The following is a 20,793-nucleotide window of genomic DNA, read 5'->3' as shown; positions in this document are numbered from 1 at the left end:
ACTTGTATAAATCCACAGGGCTTATAAACTGCTTATTATGTTCTTATCACTGACACACTTCTCTCTTTCCATCCCCACCAGCCTCAATTGATCTTACACAGCCAGTTTATGTTGGACTGCTGACACTTTTGGAGCAGCAGGTCCTTTTTGTTCATGGTGAGGAAGTAATTCAGCATGACAGACCCTGAATCTGACAAAATCTGAATCCAAGACCCTGAATCTGAGAAATCCAGGTGCTGCCAAAAGCCATAAAACATGACTCAAGGGTGACTCAAGAGCTTAAAATGTATAGAGAGACCAAGTAAGAGGGCAAATGCAGAAATAGTTTTCTGTGCTTTGGGGCCTAGTGGTTTGGGGAACTTTGAGAGAGGATCTACAAATGACAACATTATTCTACACTGGGTATGTATATGTCTAGGAGTCAATCCTGAGCATATTTTTGAGTGAAAGAGAATAACCTGGCTGACAACCATGTGATCCTGCCACCAACTCTTAGTGAAAATCAACTAGCTGGGTTCCTGCGATTCCTAGAAGAAATCCAGGTTAAGCAGCTTGTTTCCCCAGTATCTGTGTTGACCTAACACCTGGTTTTTGTAGGCTCTTAGCTTGAAATGCTGACAGTCATCAAGTCTCATACTTACGATTATCAGCAAGATAAAGTAGATAAAATTGTAGAATGAATGGGCATCCATCACATAGTACATGATCTCCACCCACCCTTCCAGTGTGATCACCTGCAAAGGCAAACAACAACAAAAGAAACAGGAGGGAAGTGGGTTTCCAGAATTCACTTCTCAGTGTATACAGGCAGATACTAGCAGGGCTGTTGAAACCTAAGGAAGGTGAGAAACAACAATTCATTTCAAGGAGGCCAAATTTCCATTCCAGGAAATCAGCATGGTACTGCTTGGTGACACTGGCATGCTGTCAAAGCCTGTGAAATCATGCTAGCCCACAGCAGGAATATTTCATTAAAATAGTTCATTTCCCTGGATCGCAGCAGGGGAAAACCCGCAGCAGGTTTCTGTGCCCCTTGGACTGGACACCGCGTACAGCCGGTGGAAAAGAAAAAAGGCACGGATTTTAGTTCCCATCTGCAACACATGCTGGGAATTAAAAAAAAAAAAAAAAAGACCCCTTTTCTATAGTTATCTGGATTGAAGGTAGAACTGGTACAAGTCAGCCCGAAGGGTGTAGTTCATTTCAGCAAGGGTGTGGAATGTCCCTCCCCATCTTCAAGAACACGGTTCATGGTGTGGACTCTGTCTCTCTTGTCAAACTAGTTACAAGGCCCTTTTCTATCTGCAGTTGTATCACACCTTGCAGAAACCATCATGGGAGCATAGAAAGATTGAGTTGGAAGAAAGAAAAATAGCTTGAGCCTTGTTAGGAGGTTAACTCAGTCTTACCTGAAATATCACAATCCAGGCATACCCAATGTTGTCAAAGTTGATGGCACCCTTGTGCGGGTTGGCATTGCCAGTACGGCACACGTTGTAGTACTGGTTCCAGTTGACACACATGCCACTGATGTTGAACTCTTGCCGGACTGAGTTGTAGTAATAATAATCGTCCTTGTCCAAACAACATTCATGGCCTCGCTCCTTCATTGGGGGTATCTCGTGACAGCCCATAATTCCATTGTCTCCTGACAGTGAGCAGATAAAGGGCATCTCATCATCTTCCTCAGGTTGGTAATAAGGGGGCAGGACAATATCACCTTGTCTGCAAGGATAAAAAAACACAGTCATAAAGTTCCTGTAACAGACAGTTTCCCATCAGCAACACTGGTGGAGCTGGGAGCTCCCATCCTGACATAGGGACTGCATCAAGTAAGGGATTTCCAGGTTTATTGCGGAAGGGGAAGGGAGAGGGGAAGGGGGAAGGGGGAGGGGGAGGAAGACAGAGCTCCTGGAAAACAGGAAATTTCCAGGGTGAGTCCCAGTTTTCAGAGCTTTGCCTGCCATCAGATCACCCAAAGCCAAATTACACAGTCTTCTTGCATGGAGAAGACAAAAGCTGGAATGCAGAGATTTGCATTCTGATCACTCTCTCCATTAGCATCAAAGCTAAATCAGATGCAGTGATATTAGGGAAGTTCATCAGGCTTTAGTGTGATGTGCTCATGTATGTAACCGTTGATGGACATGTTTTATAACATTTGGCAGTGAACCTTCTGTACTTCTAAAAAAAAATCCAGTTCATGCATAATTAAGATTGCACAGCTAAGCCTTAAAATCAGGAAATGCAAAGTTAAAATTGACTTAACCTTAACTTTGACTTCTCCTTGACAGTTGGCATTATGGGTGCAATGTTTTATGACAAGTTCATGTGCTTTTTTCCAAATAATGCAAGCACCTTCCAATTGCGTGAATAATTAAAATCATCTGTGTTTGCCTAGTTTGAGATGAGCTAGTGATCAAGGAAGTGAAAGGTGTAGATTTAAAATTTTCCATTAAACTTTAGCTGGTGCATTCCTTGTAGTGCTACAATACACAACTTCCACATTGCATGAATGCAGCCTTTTTTACCAAGTGTCATTGGAAGAGGACAGGTGTTGATGAAAAAGAGAGAAAGTAAGTCTAAACTAAGCGGGACTAAACCACAAAGATCTGCTGTACTGCATCCACGTCATTGGTGAACTGGGTGCCTGCAGAATTCATTTCTCTAGTAATGGTCAGCCAGAGATTTTCTAATATCTCTCACTTTGCAGGCTATGGCCCCAATTCCCTTCTCAGTTACATCAACTCTGCATGGATGTAATTACACTCATTAAAGTAGTACTACCCCTGATTTACATAAAGGACAATCATCCTAAACATTCGTTTTCCCCCAAGGAATATATAAACACAGTAAATGGCTGCTTTAAACAGCTCCTACTCTCCAATCCCACTGCTGTTCTGTAGATTGTATTTTCACACTTATTTTTTTTCAATTTGAGATGATCTAAAGCTTCAGAATTGTTTAATCAGTCTAAACTGATCTACAGCTTTAGGGTTTTTTAAGCAGTCTAATCTGATAGGACACCCGGGATTAGTATATGGTTTTAAGATGACATTTTAAAGCCTGAGATCTGCTAAAGCCAGAAAATCAACAGGAGGAGCTGTACCCTGGAACTAGTGCTCTGCTCCCCAGGAGAATAATTGGAGAACTCATGTCAGGCAGGAGCTTTTCCACTGCCTCCAGGGAGGGGGAGATCCATGCTCTGCAGGCTCACCCCAATGCCCCCAGAATAAACCTCAGATACCTGTAATCGACCCTTGTGTGGCTCCCGCCTCTCTCTGCCAGAACTGGGCACACATTTCTCCATGGGTTTTTTGCCCTATTGAACCAGCCATTCTTTGCTTTCAGATGCTCTCACTTCTACTAACCCAGCTGTGGGACACCTCTCCCAACAGCCCTCTGTCCCCTCTCATGTGCAATTATACTCCTAAAGTTTTCCAATAATTTCCCAGTGTTCCTCCAAAGCCTCCAGAACTAATGCACTACTGTCCAGTGACGTCAGCTCCACCTTGGAGGTGTCAAAGATGTCCCTGGAAGCATCAGGCAACACTATAGCTTTCTGTAATACTCGTCTGGTTGAGTTTTTTTGAAGAGGGAGCAAAGTTCAGGAGAAAGATGGCTGGTGTTTCAGAGTTTCAACTCTTTCTGGGAGTAGGAGCAGCATCTTGAATCCCTGAGCATGTCTGAAGAAGGCTGCTAGGCTAACCTGTGCCTTGGCCAAATCAAAATAAGCCCAGACACCTGTGGCCTCTGAAGACAGACTAAAAACAGTTGCCTTTGCCCTCCCTCCCCTTTCCATTGCAAGATGTGGCCAATGCTCTGTACACTGTCACCCTACAGCCATTTGGAGTAAGTGATACACAGGCAACAGAAGGCAAAAGAGCAGGGAAGGCGAAAGAGAAATGTCCCTGGAAGAAAGGAAGGAGACATCATCTCCCAGGCACTCACATTGTGAAGTTCTCCTCCATGAAGCAGCGGTTGCGGAGCAGCCCAGCCCACAGCTGCACCCCGATGATGCCGAAGATGAAGAAGACAAAGAAGCAGAGCAGGAGGACGTTCCCCAGCATGGGCAAGGTGTCCAGGAGCAAGTTCACAAGGATGCGCATGCCTGCAGCAGGAGAACAGAAGCAGAAGGAACAAGTTTGGGATGGAGGGACAGAGAAAGAGAAAGGGAGGAAAAGAAGGGAAGGAGAAGGAAAGGAAAATTTAGGAGACACACACATTAAAAAAAAGCCATACAAAGATAAAGATAAAAGCAAAGTATCAGAAATTAATTGCTGCCCAAACCAGGCTAGATTTGTGATTGTTGCCCTTTCTTGTCCTAACCACTACTGACAGGCAGCCAGAAGAGCTGCTGTGATGCTGTGATCTCTTAACCCTAAGCCTCCATCTACAGCAATGAGAAGAAAAGGAAATGAGACTTTTGGTACCATCAGCTACCTGACTGATATCCCTCGCTCCCCCTTCCCTGCAGATGGGCAATGGAGTGACAACTCTGCCCCAGAGGTGCACAGCAGCTCAACGGCCCCATCCTCAGATGGCTCAGACTGCAAGCCATCCCAGTTCAACAACTGCATGCTGGAATCTGAGAACTGTATCAATGGACCAAGACCAACCTGCCTAGTGGAATGAACCTCTCCAGCACACATAAACTGGCATAAATTGGTTTTCTCAGCAACACCATCATCAGGGGACAGTCATGGAGACCACACTCTCCTCTCTTGGCTAGTCCTCCCTCCCCAATGGGGCCAGAGCACACACATAGCAGGCATAGCCTGAAATGCTGTTGGCACAGCACCTCTGGCCAGTGCAGATGTTTCCAAAACCAGGGGTTTTTTTAATTACCTAATTAATTATTTCTGTGGTTTTATGTCTCCCCTGGCTCTTCAGCTCACACAGCCACAAGTAGGGGTAAGGATAGGCTCATTTCTCCATGGAGCTGATGACTTTTCCTCTGCTCTCTGGGGACAGCAAAAGTCTAGAAATCCTTCTGAGCATCACTATACTGCCTTTACCCCCATATACACCTCACGCCGTCATCTCTCCTCGCCTCCATGGAGGTCCCTCCCCCAGAGGTTCAGGGAGTTCCTTCACTGAAGATGTTCCATGTAGGCCAGCAAATAATTAGCTAATTAGGTATTTATAACCAGTTCATTACTTTAGACGGCAGTGGAAGGGGAAAGAGGAGGGGAAGATAAGATTAGGATTCTCCGACAGCCCTTTGAGGCACAAATTAATCCCCCTTGTGAGCCCAGAATCAAGTAATTAGCCACACGATGCTGTGCATTATGCTCTATCTCTATTCCCTGGGCTGCTCACGCTGTGGAGAGGGGACAGATAGCGGTGCCTGTGGGGGGCATGCAGGTGTGGGATGCACACACGCTGAAGGGAGAGGCAGAAGGATGCCTGATGTGGTACATCAGACTGTTTTAGCTCAGGAGGGAATGTTTTGGGGACAGATGGGGGTGGGATAGCCAGGAGTGGTATTTGCAAGTAGGTGATGTGTAGGAAGGAGAAGATGTTTAATGATGGCTACATGGGATCATGAAGGACAAGGAATGATGGCATTATCTCTAAGGCCAGGCTGTGGAGCAGCAGCTCAGCCCTGCTTGCCTGACTGCCCAGCTGTATCACTAGTCACCAGTTAAGGCAGTTTCTAGACAGCACATCAGTAACTCAGCAGTGCAAAGGCACAGCTCCAGCTGCTCACTGGGGATCGCAGACATGCCATGACTCACTGATAGCTTTCTGATCTGTCACCGTACAAAGCCCAACAGCATAGCCACAGTGCCCTGCTGCTTGTCACTGTGACCTGCCAGGCTCTGGAGCAACGCTGCACAACACTTTGGCTTTAAGGCCACACACCCTCACTGCAGTGCAGTATGTTCCCAGCATTAACGCTGCTTCATAGTGCGAGCTCAGTAGTTCCCATAAACTGTCCTGGTCAGTGCATTAGGGAGAGCCAAGTGACTTGGGAAGCTGTGCCAGCAGCACTGCAAGAGGGGTGATGTTTTTCAGATCAATTGATGCTAGCTCTGTCTTACAGCAGAGGTAATGCAAAGAACACAACTGCCCTTACACTAAAACACAGAACAAATAGAACAGACATCTCCACCAGAATTTTACAGACAACACACTTGTTGGGTCAGAATTTGCAAAAATCGATTTTGTCCATGTTCCAAGAGAAGACAAATGACTTGAAAAATTTGCCTGCCTTTTCCTTGGAATATCCTGACTCTCAGAGATGCTACTGATGGTACAGGATTGTGCTATCCATAGCTCCAGGATCATAGTGATTGCCCTCATGCCAGGCTCTCTGCGGTACCTGGGCCCGTAACCCAAAAACAGGCAGGTGGCTACCAGGCAGGCAGCCCCAGCGCTTGGTGTTTTTTCCACATCACAAAGAATTTCAGTATTGGTGGGTTCCATTTCTAAGTTCAAAGGGAACCCAATTTTTATTTTTTCAAAGTCTCTCAGTTGAACAGTCATCATTCTCTGCCCATTGATGCTGACTGTGTATATGAGACTAGATCTTCCAAAAGCAAGAACACTGAAGCTACACCCATCCAAACATCAACTGCAATTCTCCTGTCGGCCAGCTAGCTCTAAAACAAATCCATCCCTTCACTTTGTGCAAAGCCTCTTCTGCTTCCTGCCCTAAACCACAAAGCAATTGCTCTGGGAACCCATTTTTCACCAGAGGCATCTGTTTTCCATTGAATGGACCTCCTCTGCTGAGTTCACCCAGTTAGTGGAGGTACTTCAACTACTACTTCCATATGGATGAAAGGCACAGTGTAAATACAAGCTCAGTACCTTTGTTCTCTCCATTGTTACCCTCCCCTACTGCCTGTGCTGTGCTGCCTGCAATACTCATGCCCGAGTCCCTAAGCCCCATCCTCTGCTATGGCATTTTGGTAGTGCCCCTCCTGCACCTCTGCCAGCCCCTATAGGCACTTTGGGGGGAACCCCTCTCAGCCTCCCTGTTGCCCTCCTGCATGGGTCTGTCCACAGTTGAGGCTTTGCAGTCCCCCGGAACCAGGAAGGGATAGGCTGGTCCAGCAGCCATGCTAGGGCATCTGCTGTGGGTCTCCAAGGAAGGACCCTCACTGCCAGGTGTCTGAACACTTTCATGGGCAGGAGGGGATGAACCCCACTCAGGCAGCACCTGCAAAGCAGTGTGTTTCAGGGTCTGGACAGCCCGACTGGGAGCAGGTTCTAAATGGTCCCTGGTTCCTCAAGCACTCACAATCTGTGGGGAAAAGCAGGAGAAAGGCTGAAAAGCCTAAGGATGGAGGGATATGATTTACTGCAGACCCTGGTGACTGAGATTGCAAGGTCCCTAAAGCAGCTGCAGGGCAATGGAAATGGGCAAAAGGCATATTTGTCAGTGTAGCTTTGGGAGCATTCTACCCTGGAGAAACTTTTTCCAAAGGGGCCTTTGCCAGACAAGGCACCATCCACAGCAACACTGGTGCATCTTGCATGACAACTTCTGGAAGCTTCTGAAAAGCTGGTTCTTTGGCAAAGTCCTGCTGCTGCCTCCTTCCTACCTTTCACAGCCTCTGCATGCTCCTCTGCCCCTTTACTTTTCTCTGCCTCTACACCACAGCTTATGTGCACAGGTCTCCCAGCCTTCCTCCCCACTGCTGCCTTTCCCCACATCCCCGTTTGTCCTTTACCATTGGCAGAGCAGAAGCCATGCTGGCTCACAGCAAGGAGGGAATATGAAAAGGACAATGACCTTTTCTGAAGCAGCCTTTGTAAAAGGAGATGTTCCCTGAGAAGAGAAAGGAAGAGGGGCTGGGTAGTCTGAGGAAAAGCAGGGAGGGAGAGCATCGGTGAAGCAACATTCAGCAACCAAACAGGCTCCCAAGGCATCAAATATGAAAAGGTTTTGCTCTTCAAGGGGAAGAAAAGCTAAAAACATGAAATATTCATGAGTGCCAGGTGTGAGCTCTGAAAGGCCTTTTCTCTTCCCCACACACCCTCATGAGGAGACCAGGGGAAAGGAGGAAACGAAACAGCATTGGCTGTGGGCATCCAAGGAAGGATCCTCACAAAAGATGATCAGATATGCTTCCCTGCTGTTCACCCATGCCCTTGGGTAAGGGGTGGGGAACAGTGCTAGATAGGACCTCACCAGCAGGGCTATTCCTAGCAGGATATCCTGTGGGAGCAAAGCCATGAGCATAACAGAGGTGCATTCGCCACTCCAACACAGCAGTGGATGTCAGGGGGAAAGTACGTCACAGGGATGAGAAGTGCCGGGAGGGTTAGAGGAGTGCTGGGGAGCGAGCTGTGGGAAGGAAGCACAGGGCTGAGCAAAGCCAACAGATGAAACAAAGTCACTGAACTACCTCCTGGGTTTGGGCAAAGCAAATCCTCTGCCTCACCTCTGCAGCATCCAGAGGCCTTTCCTGACAAACTCTGCAGACGCTACAGTGACAGACACTTGCCATCAACCCTGATGACCCTGGCCGTCACAGCCAAGCAGACTCACCCAGCACATGTCAGCCCCAGGGAAAGCATGGTGGTGAGCAGCTGGGGGCAGGGCTGGGGAGGAGGCAAGCTCCAGGCAGCCAGAGCCAGCCGCGCAGTGCAGGTGTGCCCAGCAACTTACCACAACCTCCCAACTCTCCTGCTCAGCATCACTCCATCACTTCGCCTTCTCTCCACCTGCCTCTTTTCAAGAGTGAGGACCAACAGCTGAGCTGATTCACTCCCTCCATGATTTGAACGGGGGACTGGCTCAGGAGAGGGTGAGAAACCCTGTTCTTTCTGGTTCCTTATATCTCACCCACCTCTGAGGCTTTCGAGTCCTCCCCAGCTCTACAATGAGAGACAAAGCTAATGTGTGCAGAGTCAAATGGAGATAGTGGTTTGAGGCAATCATTCCCTTGCTTAGAGTAAACCAGATGGAAAAGAACATAATTTTCAGCACTCATCTGCATCATGGGCCAAGTCACCGAGTGTCATTTTAACTAGGGCAAAAACAAATCTCTTCCCCATCACCACTTGTGACTGTAGCTGGCAGGACATTTTGCAGAGTACAGAGACTGAAGCATTATTCTGTCCCTCAGCCAGGCTGCTTGTCCAAGCATGCATTCTCTCCTTCCTCCCCTGCCCCAGGACACATGGCAGTCCACCCAGCTAGCATGGGATTGGCAGGATTTTCCTGTGCATGCTCCTTTACGGGAATTTTCAGAACTGAGGAACAATTCCAGCAGATAGATTGTATTTGTGCAGAAAGCACACAGAGAGATGCACCTTTTTTTGCGGCCAACCCCCGTAGTTAAAATAATCTCAGTTTGTGTGCACAGTGCATGCTGGTGCTCGAACTTGTGGCCCTCCTCACTGATCTCTTGCTGATCCAAGGCTTAGTTGTCATTTCTCACATTGCATTCATTTACATCAGCTAAAACATGAGGCCAAATTACTGCAAAGAGAAACCATTCAGCTGTGCGTGCAACAGTAGATGGACCACCAAGTTCATCATTATTATAACCCATAGCTTCCCTCGCCACTCAGATCTTTTTCCCTTTGCTGCATTCCTCCTAACTGAAGCCTCTCCTGCAAACACGTGTAAGCGAGAGGAGCTCAGCTGGAACAGCCAATGTGCACTCCAGATGCCTTCTCCTCAAGCTGCAAAGCCAGCCTCATTCACATTGCAGACCATCACCCCCTGCTTTGCACCAATGCAAGAGAAAGCATGTCCAGATGGCTGGCCTGAGCCAGACTAAATAAACCTTATGGAAAAACAGGTCCAGTTGACAGTACGAGGTAGTAAGAGATCTTCAGCCAGTTCTGCTGCTAATAAAAAGCTGCCCCAGACACAAATGTGAAACACTGGCTTTGTTCAGAGGCAAGCAAAGTCTTTCCATTGATCTCTCTGTCAGATCCCGGTGCATTTGTAGGACACGTTTAGGGTTGGGGGTTCTGTACTTGCAGGTTGTCAGCATGCTCCATAGTTTAGGAGTGCCACTAAATTCCTCACTAGCACCCCACTCTTGCCTTGCCGAGTAGCATGCAAAGCTTTCTAGAATCTCTTGACTGGCTCAGACACCTCATCCTGCTCAGTCTGTTGATGATTTTACCTCCAATTATCTAAATCTTTATCACTCCTCAGCTTGACCACAGAAAATATCAAAGCATGACATTTCCAGCACTTACAAAGCTCCAGTCACTACAAAAAGCTGTTGTTCATTTTCTCAGTAGCATGGGCACATCAAGTCTCGCCCTGGTACAGTGACTTCCCTTAGGATATTGAATTAGTTCAAGCATTAAGTGTCCTCAGCCCTTACCTTCAAAGCACTCCTCAGTTTAAGCCTGAAGTAGTCAAAAGAGAGACTAAAGCTCCAGGAAAAAAACACTTGGTCAGAGCTTCACCCTACTAGGACAACAGAGCTCTCCAAAGTAGGTTTAAAGTGTACTGATGTAGGAGAAAGAGCTCTCTCAAGCTTGCTCCAAGGCTGTAGAAACAATTCCCTTGGGAGCCAGGGACTAGCACAGACCTCACTGCTTATCACTCCAAGAACAAGATGCTTACCCTAAATGGATCAGGTCAGGGCAACACAAGCATCAGAAAGAAAAGGAAGAGGAGAAAAAAACCACACCACTTACAACATCCCCCAACACACACTCAGCTAAAACAACTGCCAAAAAGAGAGTGCAAATGAAACCTGAGACATGCTGTTTTCCTTGGGGGGAAGGTGAGAAAACAAACACATGGGCACTGCATAACCACGATGCTCAGCACATCACCAGAGGGGGCTCAGATCCCAGAGCCAGGGCTGAATCTCGATATTCTGAATCCCTCAGAGCTTTCTTTCCTACCTGCCCATCAAATGACACATGCATGTCAAGGAAATAGGCCCCTCCTAGTGAGACCTTGCATACAAAAATGTCAGCAACCTTGAAAATTATAATTCCCTTTAGCATGGTATATAGCAACAAGTCCCATGGACCCCTGGCCTGGCTCATGCCACAAGTAGTTACTGTCACATTTCTTTGCTAGAGACCTGCAGTAAATCCTACAGAGAAACAGGTCCAGCTTCCAGCACAGGGCAGTGAAGATCTCTTCATAAAGGATTTTTTTTTGAGAGAATATCAAGATGTCAAAAGAAAAAAAGAAGACAAACCTTTGGGGAATGCTATGAGAAATATACACTAAGGTCATCGAAAATTATCTTCTCACTAGATCATAAATAACACCAAAAATTAACTGTGGCTTGAAGGGTCAGACTATAGCTGCATCTTCCAAGTCTTTCACAGAAGACAGGTGGTCTAAACAGCAGTCCCAAGCTCTCATGTTTCACAGCTTTTTCCAAGGTGCACAAGACCTAGTGCACAAAACCGTTCCTTCCTGCTGAGCTGGAGCCTCACCAGCCCTACAGAGGGACCAGAAACTAGAGGCATGCCAGGTGCTTTGAAGAAGCAAGCCCAGAGGTGAGGCCTACTAATTGCAGACCTGACCCCAGGGTTACAGTGGCCTCAAGAATGAGGGTAAAATCCAGAGCATTTACCTTGACACCTAAACACTGACATCTCTGGAAAAAGAGGGGCCTCAGTCCAAGCCTTGCTGTGATCCAAAAAGAAGGAGGCAGCTCATCTCTGCAGCAGGCTACACCCTATTAAGGATGCTTGTGAGCCCAGATAAGGTCCATGGATAGCAACAGAAAGCTCATCCACCACAGGCACTCACATTCAGTATGTACCACCATAGCACAGTTGGTAGCCACATAATCAGTGATATCAGCAGAAACAGATGCAGACCAAGGTCTCAGTCAGTGGCCTCCTTCTTCACTCTCTTGCCATGTTATCCGCTTGCAAGCTTTGGGCTGTTAAGTAACCTTGTCTTGGAGAGCAATACCAGGTGTTAGATTATTTCTTAGAGAGGTGTCTCTCTGGGGGATTGCTGTCCTTCTGTTCTTTTTTCTAATACTGAATATCTAATAAGCAACACCTACTACCACCTGCTACTGTTGTTCATTCACTGATCATCTCATTTTTTCCCCATTTATCACTGCAATGATGACTGCATTCACTTTCAGTGAAAACTATTAAAAACATACAGTGCCAGCTTTTCTTTCAGAATTGCAGGGGTCACCCAGCACTGGGGACAAAAGGTAACTCCAGTGCCAGGGCTGCAAGTCACTGGCCTCTGTTCTATAAATACCCTTAGGTTCTTTGCACATCTCTAGTGCTGTGTAAGTAGGACAGAATAATGCAAAATATTATGTAAAACTGTTAATGCAACTTCTGGTTAAGATTTAAGGGAGCTAATTTCCTCTTGCTGTCACTAGCATGAATCATGTTTCTTTCTACTGCAGATAGTGACGTGACATTAGGTGAAATCTGTGTGAAAAGAAGAATCGGGCCCAAAATACACAAAGATTGAGAAATTTAAGGTTATGGTTGTAAATTGCCCTGCCCACACAGAGAGTGCAATTTGCATTAGTGTAATATGACATTATCTTTCACCCCATAATACACTGTCATTATTGCTCACATTTCCATGGTATCCATTGCTTGATAGGTCCCATGGGACAGATTTTGCAAAACAGCTCAGCTCCCATTTAGGCAGCAAAATACGTGGCTGGGCTTTCGAGAGCGCTGTGTACACTGGAGGCTAAGCTTGTTTGAACAGGCAGCAGAATTGTCACAATGGGAACTGTGAGGCACCAAGCATTTTTAAAATTCTGGCTGTGCAGGTTCCCCTAGAGGAGAAGGGAGAAATAAAGATTCCAGCGAAGGTCTCTTTATGACTGGTTTTTGGTTTGATTTTTTTTTTTTTCCCAGGCTTGCTTTACTTCCAATAACACAAACTCCAAAGTGCTTTTGCTAACTCTTGTGATTTTTATGGGGAGTCTTGGGATGCATGGCATAAACCTTCAGGCATGAAATCTTGCTATGACTTGACAATCTTGGATCACAGTAAAAAAAAAAAAAAAAGAAGTTTCTATGACTCACTATTATGGGGGAAAAAAAAAGAGGACTACAAGATCTGAGTCATGGGTTCAAAGGTCTGAAAGCCATAGGAAAAATAAAAATAATCTGTGATTTTTTTTTCCTTTTACTTTTTAAAATCTCATGGTTTTAAACCTATCTGACAACCTACAAGCACACAATTTGTGACTTTTGAATACTTTTTTATAGTAACAGTGAAATTGAGCAGACTGGTTCAGAGAGGGAAAAGTGACTTTCTCCCATGATCTGTGACCACAAAAAAAGGGGCTAAGCAACGTGTGGTACAAAACAAGGCATTACCAGGTCTACATTTCCTGCACTTCATGTTACCCAGCTCCCTGCCATGATGTTACACTAACACAAGGATATAATTTTCATTTTGTTTTGATTTGGTTTTTTTCTCCCAAATTTACTTTGATTACCCATTTGAACATGTGGCCATATATTGCACACTGTGGAATGCACGTGAAAAACAGCATTGAGATCAGATAACAAGAAAATAAAATTGCAGCCTGTCTTCAGTGACTGAAGTCTTCTTCCAGCACTACAAGATGTGGGTCTGTTACATCCCACTCAGTTTGTTAAAAAGCCCCAGAGAAGCATTGATTTGCAAACCCAACCAGTGTATTTACCTGAGAGCCTACAGACTTTCTTTATACTATTCCTCACCCTTGTTTCAGTTTTGATTTTCTCCTCTCCCTCCCTCCACCCCCACTTTCTCTGCATTATCCTACACACAAAGGTCCATCATGCCTTCGCGTGCTGTGCCCAGCAAACCCTGCCACTTGTCTCCTGTGCATTTCTTCTTCTAGCCCTGCTCCTCCTCTGCTCTCCTCTCTATTGATCCTCACACTGCTCTGCTCCCCCTCACACTGTTTCCTGGTATCCTGAACACGCCTGTCTGATTTAGGGCTCAAATGACTTGATAAAAAGCTGCACATACAGGAAAGTGAAACTCTGAGTTACATTCCATCTCTGATCTGCCCCCCTCTCCAAGGAAAGGCATCCTTTAATTGCCTGTTCCAGGCATAAATCACATTGCTCTCTTCAGTGCTTTGTTCCACTTGGCTAGAAGATTGGGTTGGAAAGGGAGGATGTAGGCTGAACTTGACCCCGTTGGTTGAGTCCATCCCCTGTCAGCTTTTCTCCATCCTTCCACTGCCCACCTGCTTGGAACAGAACCTACAGAAAGCTGTCAGCTTTGTCTTTGAATGCATTTGAGTCACACAAAGCCTGACCACAGAATGAAAAGGGCATTTTAATCTCTTAACTTTTGTGTATGGATGCTGTGAGAGAACATCACTCTTGCCACCATACTAACCTGCTCAGGACTGTGGCTGCACGTGGATAAATCTGTGTACACAATTGCATCTGGTTTTAAGTATGGTTTGTGTGTCACTGAGATGAGATAATAAATATTTACAGAGCAGCTCATATGAAGAACTGTGGATGGGGTAAGTTTAAATATTTGGAAAATACAACAATATCTGAGTTTCATTTATCACTTCACAAATAAAGCCATGAGGGGAAAAAATGTACTTCCAAAAGAGTCAAATGGAAGAGTACATTTCTGAAAGAGAATCAACGTTGGAAGAGAACAAGTGACAGTAGTCTTTCAGAAAGAGTGAGACATCTGAAGCAAAGACCCTGTAGGGGGGGTCTCCCTTAGAAGAAGAAACTCATAATCTCTTTGCATTTCCAACTGCTAGGGCAGGACTGTGCCTGTCAACTGTGCTTGCTTTTTGTCTGATCTAGTTGTAAATGAGACTGTTTTATAGCCTAATATATCTTAGTCAGAAGCTAATTTCACACACGCTCATCAGTGAAATTAGTTCTTCAAAAACGCATTAGAGAAGTAAATGTCATCACTTTTCCCCTGTGCCAAATGTGGGGTTCATAGCCAGACCACTCTGTCTTAGGCACTGTTATAGCACCAAACACAGGTAGCTCAGTGTGGAATACAAACTTAAGGTGGGTATATAAATACAAAACACCTCCTTTTCTCATTCCAGAGTTCAGCTGCTTCAGACTATTTTTGTATTGGTGCTTTGGTCTAGTGAGCTGAACACAGGTCTAAGAGTTAGGAGATGGCAGTTGTATTCCTGCTGGTGACACTCACTGGATCTCGCTCACCTGGTCTGCAATATGAGAAAGATTAAACTATCAAGCCTTGGTTTATATCTTTGAGGTCTGTAGAAGAACAGTAGAAAACTACGATCTATTTGGACCCATGGAGCTACTATAATAACAATATTTATTAAAGAAAAACGGAGCTAGACCAAGATTTTCCTACACAGCACTTTTACCAGCAAAGAATGCTATTTCGTTGAAATGGAAACACTTTAGTGTTGTGGTAGTTATTGAAACATCATTTAGCAAAATGTAAAGGAGGACAAGAGGAGAGGAAAGCATTTTTATACCAGATGGTATGGTTGAGGTTTTTTTGATTTTTAAACTTCTTTGTCATGACAAAGTATAGAGAAAAAATCAAAAAGGCAAACAACCACCTAAAATTAGGCAGAATAAAACCATATTAAAACGGATGGGAAATGCTTATTCTTGTTCTGCCTGAGAAGAAACACATTTAGAAAGAGCAGAACTTCCCACAAATCTGAAATTCTATTTCCTGCACAGCTAGTAATAAGAATATAACATTATATCTCTAATGCCTATACCTCCACATAAGTATTACTGCACTTACACACCAAGCATTAACACATGTATACACTTTCTATTCAATAAAGTTGCTATGCAACACTCTGCAACAGACTCCTCCACTTCCGTACAGCGTGCTCAGCTGAAGTAATCTGCTTCCAAATGATGAATCAGTTACTAAATTGTAAGTGGAAACTGGAAGACATCAAACACAATGCAAGGACTCTTCCTTGCATAAGACCAATGCAACAAAGAAGAGTAAACTGAAGAAACATTTTCTGCTCCAATCCAAAATAAAATTACAGAAGAAATTCAAACGATCAGAAATTACTGAAGACTCCCTGCTCAAAAGCAGGTAGAAATAAACCAAAACCAGCCTCCCCCAAAACCTTGTGCCTTGCCATGAGATGAAAGAGTTAGCAGAAACAGCAATGTTTCACCTAGCGACCTGCCACACAATCGCAAAAAGATAATAACAACAAATGGATGCGGACTTTCACCCCCATGCCCAGGACATAGACATGACCAGAGCAGAAAGCAACTACCTCTGACAGAGACCTGGAGGGTATTTTTTTCCCTCTTTATACTTGTTTGGTGACTGGAAGGGCTTGTCACACCAGCTCACTGCCATGGAATTGAATCACATGGTAATAGGACCAGAACAATCTCTGATTTTTGTTTCATGCATTTTCAAACAAAACCCCAAAAGGCAGTGTTCCTGTGGCTGTAGTCAGGAACGCAAGAGATAAGCCAGAATACTAATGAAGGTGTGATATGTATGACAAAACTAGGGCGCCTCATGTTTTCTCTAGTACACTTCAAAGGTGACATGCGAATGGAGGAATGATCAGGCAGGGCAGAACCACAGACTTCTTCATCCAGAGTGGAATTTGAAATGGTCAGTAGCACATCCTGCTGAGAATTGCAAGAAATGCAATCAATCTGATAACCAGTAGTGGAAGATCAGCTCTAAACCTAAAGCAAGGAGGTTTGAGATCTAGAAGTGTTTCCATGTGAGCTGTTGTCCCTTGGACAATCCCATTTTACTTACTTCACTCATACAGTGCCTCTTACTTGATTTGGGGCTGGAAGAACTTCTCGTGGCAGTGAGCTTTACAGCCTTATTAAAAACTAGGTGGAGAACTTCTTTCTTAATGAACATTTGCCACCTCTTGGTTACACTGAGTGCCCTTTTCTTCTTCTGTCACGATTCAGGTGGGAGAGTCTATGCATCCTTTACACTATACATAATGAGTACAGCACACAAAACCAGCATTTGTCATCTCCTTGTTTCTCATTGTTTCAAAGCCTCACAATTCTCACTGTAAGGAAGGGATTTCAGGAACACGTTAAGAATAAACACAGGTAAGCAGAATTTAGACATAGCCAATTTAGGCATTCAAACTTCAGCCTTGCCCACCTGCCAAGAATATAAAATAAGTTTATTCAACTTATTTAACAGGTGATACTTTTTCCTCTGCCACATTGCTACTGTTGCCTTAGAGTCATCCTGAATTTCCTCCCTCCTCATTTTCTGGCATCACTTCTTTTTTTGCTTCATGTAGTACAAAATTTCTCTCAAATTTCTCCAGATTTTTCTCGCTTCAGTATGTGGACTTTTCAAACACTGTCTGATTATTAGAGTGTTACTGTTCTTTGGGTGCTAAATCATCTACCCAGACAGACCACTTCAGCACTCTTCCTCTCATGCAGTAATCACTCAGGTTCCTAACCACTTTGTCCATTCTTCTGATAATAAACTGCCATTGTTCAGTTCACAAGGCCAGACTTCTCTGTAAAATCTGAGTGCCCATGTGGAAGTCTTTGAAATGGGCCACTGGTGAATGCTGGGCCACATTGTCCCATTGCAGCCTTCTGAACACAGCTGAATATCTGCCTTTGGGATTAACCTCCCCTGCTCCTCCCCAAATATCTCACACTCCCACCAAGACCTCAATTTCCCTCTACTTCCTGCTGTCTTATTTCCCACTTTCTTTGCTAGCACCTGCAACACCTCCAGCTTGGTATCATCAGTGCATCTCACTAATAGACTTTCCTCTTGCTTCAGATCAGTAATGAAGAACTTTAAAAAGATATTAAAAAAAGATTTGTGGCCAAAGGTCCCATTAATTATGTTTTCTGTACCCCACTAGGCATCTTCTTCCAACACAGCTCATTCCTGTTTATCACAAGCCTTTGTTTACAGTCTCTTCACCAGTTTTCAACCCTCAAGTCAGTGCTTCCTCTCACAGGGAATCTAATTATTTTTTTTTTTAATTAATGGCAGGATGTCTTTCTTCCAAAATGTTCTCTGCATATAACCACAGATTTATGTAGTGAGAAAGGTACATAAAGGTTTAACCACAGAGTGAAAATTAAAACAGCATCAATTTCATACAGGTAAGGTTTTATACTGATAAAAGGAGCAGACTGGCAGTGCCACAGATGGGGCAGTTAGGGGAAATTCAATGGCCTGTCCTCTACAAAGGTCAGGTGAGATGATCTAAAGCATCCCTGGTGCCTCGGCACAGATGCAGCGGGTCCCTGTGGGCCAGTTCTCATGCCGCTCACACCGCTCCTTCCCAGAGCGGTTCCTGCTGGCAGGGGAGTGACTCCAGCTGTTCCAGGAGATAAGTAGGAATAAAACAAGTCCTCAACTTTTTGTCAGTCAAGTTTTGCTCCTGACCGCTGGTATCTAACAATTAACATACAGACCTCTGCAGGAGTCAATTGGATATCGTTCCAGATGTTCCCACTCGCCACCAAGGTTAAGTCTACCCTGATAACAGGGATCAGTCTCAAAGTGGTCTTTGAGTGCAGACTCATGGGACTCCTTATGAAGCAGGGAGGAAAAGGGGCTGCATAACATGAGGACAGTGTTTCCCTCACACAGCTGGCCATACGCTTCCTGGAAGGGGCAAGCCTGCCATGCACAACCTCTGGCCCACCCCCTCACAGAGGAGATGCCCCCCCGCCTTGCCACAGTGCTTGCCCACAGCCAGGACTATGGCTGGCTCCCAGTCTTCTTTTCTCTGGAGAAGGGCCACAGAAATGGAGACTGGCTGGGGGAGCTGGTTAGCTGACAGTCAATAGCCAAAAGGTTTTTCTTGGCTCCCATCTTTATTACCCCATGATGGACCTATTAAATGGTGTTCACTCAGTGCCCAAACCAGCTGCTTCCCTGCCTGGCACCCTCCTGCCACCTTTCAAGCACGCTCTGTTCCTGGCTATTGCTCAGAGATAAAAATACACCCAGAAAGAGAGACAAGACCATTTTCTAGAATGGCTCTGCATGGAGCCAGAGACCCTGAAATCTGTCTCCATAGCATGTTCAAGAAATAGGTGGCATCGTGAAAGTGACTTTGGCACAAGGAAAAACATATGATGCAGACTGGGAGGCTGACTGTGCAAAATTCCTCAGATCTGAAAAAGAAAAAGGAGCATCTGAGTTCAAGAGGATTAGGAAAGCTCTGGTAAGGTCTTAACCACAGCAGACAGCCTGATTAGGGAGATTACAGGGAAGAGCAAAGAGACTTCCTGTCATTCTGCAAGACAGAAAAACTTGCGGAAGAAACCCTTAAAGTCTCACAGAGCTGCATGTGACAGCTGCTGCCTTTGCACAGGGAATAGCCAGAAACATTGGAGTGACACAGCAGACTGAATTCAAAGCTCTTGCAACCCCCTGATCCCAATGGCATGCAACCTGCCCACCGGTTCACTTCCATCCACTTGGATACAACCACTGAGAAGCATGAGCCACATCCATCAGTGTTTCCTACAGTTAAATAGCAACGGCAACGCCTGCATACTCACTCCAGGGTTGCAGGGAGAACAACACTGACTTGAGGGGAAAAGAAAAAAAGAAAGGCAAAGGAAGGGAAGAAGAGGAAAGAAACAGTTCAGCACCAATAAAAACTGCAAAGCATGGCAAAGATGCTGGTCTTGTCCCCATCCTCTGGGAAGGAAGGGAGTGAGGGTTATGAAGGGGCCACCTCTGCTATGGGAGCAGTGTGTATGTGTGGCACATGCCCCAGAGCTGTGGCTCAGATCCCAGGGCTGCAGCACTTCTCTGTTCGCATGCAGACCTGAGTTGGGGACTGGGTCTCAGACTCAAACGGCTCTGATAAGCAGCAGTTCAGCTGCTGACACATCCAGGCTCATGGACAGCCCCAGCAGGCTCGTGCCCAGAGGCATTCAACCCAGCTATATACACATGCCAGCTCAAAGGGGAGATAGTCAGCATAAAAGAGAGAGTACAAAGCACAGGGTGAGGAGGACAGAAAAAATACCCGGTGTTATACACCCCTAAGCTGTAATGGCATGAAATGTTTTCACACAAGAGGATCTGAAAGAGCCTGTGAAAGCCTGAGCAAACCAATTCTCCCTACTTGCCCCAGCTCACCCCTCTCCAGACCTCACACACATCCCTTTTTGAGGCTGCAGACATTATCAAACCTGCAATGTCCTTCAGTAAGAGTGAGAAAAAACCCTTTCCATTACTGAACATCGTTCAGTTTCTGCTCCTGAGCCATCAGCATGGCCCTGCACAAAGGATGACCAGGGCAGATATGCTAGGAGACTGTAGTTTTCCTGCCCAATGACACCTCTTGGCTCCATGATGAGGAAAAGCCTGTACACACCATGCAGCAGTCTCCACTCAATTTGCACCTGAACCTCGCCTGGAGAACACCACCACACACAGCCTTACTGATCACATACTCCCCACAACCCAAGCTGAGCAGGTGTGAAAGGGAAGCGTGACTTACTAGGCACACGGTTGATAGCTTTCAGGGGTCTTAGGACGCGGACAGTACGGATTGCAGACAAGTTAATGTTTTGGAGATCCAGGGAGTACTCTACCATCCTGCAGAAAGGGAGAGAGAAAAAAACAAAACAAAACAAAACATTTTAAAGAATCCAAAATTTTGGTTTGAGCCACAGAGCTGTCACTTCTTCATTGAAGGGTTTCTGGAAATCATGGAGATGAAGCCTGAATCTTTGAGAGCAAAGCTAAAGCCTCTGGGAGCAGGAACAGAGCCCACAGCTCCCCTGGCAGAAAACACAGCTTGTCTGCAGCAAGGCAGAGAGCAGTGACATCGTGCTATGTGGATGCAGGCCAGGAGCTACAATAACACTTACCTGCTGCAACCATCAGGAGAGGAAGAG

General features: G+C 45.5%; 1 protein-coding gene across 3 annotated transcripts in view; it reads right to left on the bottom strand.

Annotated features, from left to right (window-relative positions):
- CACNA1I (calcium voltage-gated channel subunit alpha1 I) overlaps window positions 1–20,793 on the bottom strand; it is a 94,388-nt gene that overhangs the window by 55,489 nt on the left and 18,106 nt on the right. For all 3 annotated transcript variants that reach the window (XM_074826702.1, XM_074826703.1, XM_074826704.1), the window contains exons 3-6: window positions 20,394–20,491; window positions 3,952–4,111; window positions 1,410–1,725; window positions 642–734 (exon numbers count right to left, since the gene is read on the bottom strand). In XM_074826702.1, the coding sequence (XP_074682803.1) occupies window positions 642–734; window positions 1,410–1,725; window positions 3,952–4,111; window positions 20,394–20,491 (667 nt within the window). The remainder of the gene's footprint in view (window positions 1–641; window positions 735–1,409; window positions 1,726–3,951; window positions 4,112–20,393; window positions 20,492–20,793) is intronic.

This window comes from Strix aluco, chromosome 5 (genome assembly GCF_031877795.1).
Source record: "Strix aluco isolate bStrAlu1 chromosome 5, bStrAlu1.hap1, whole genome shotgun sequence".
NCBI lineage: Eukaryota > Metazoa > Chordata > Aves > Strigiformes > Strigidae > Strix > Strix aluco.
The sequence above is the reverse complement of the archived record's forward strand: the minus strand, read 5'-3'. Positions and strand labels throughout refer to the sequence as shown.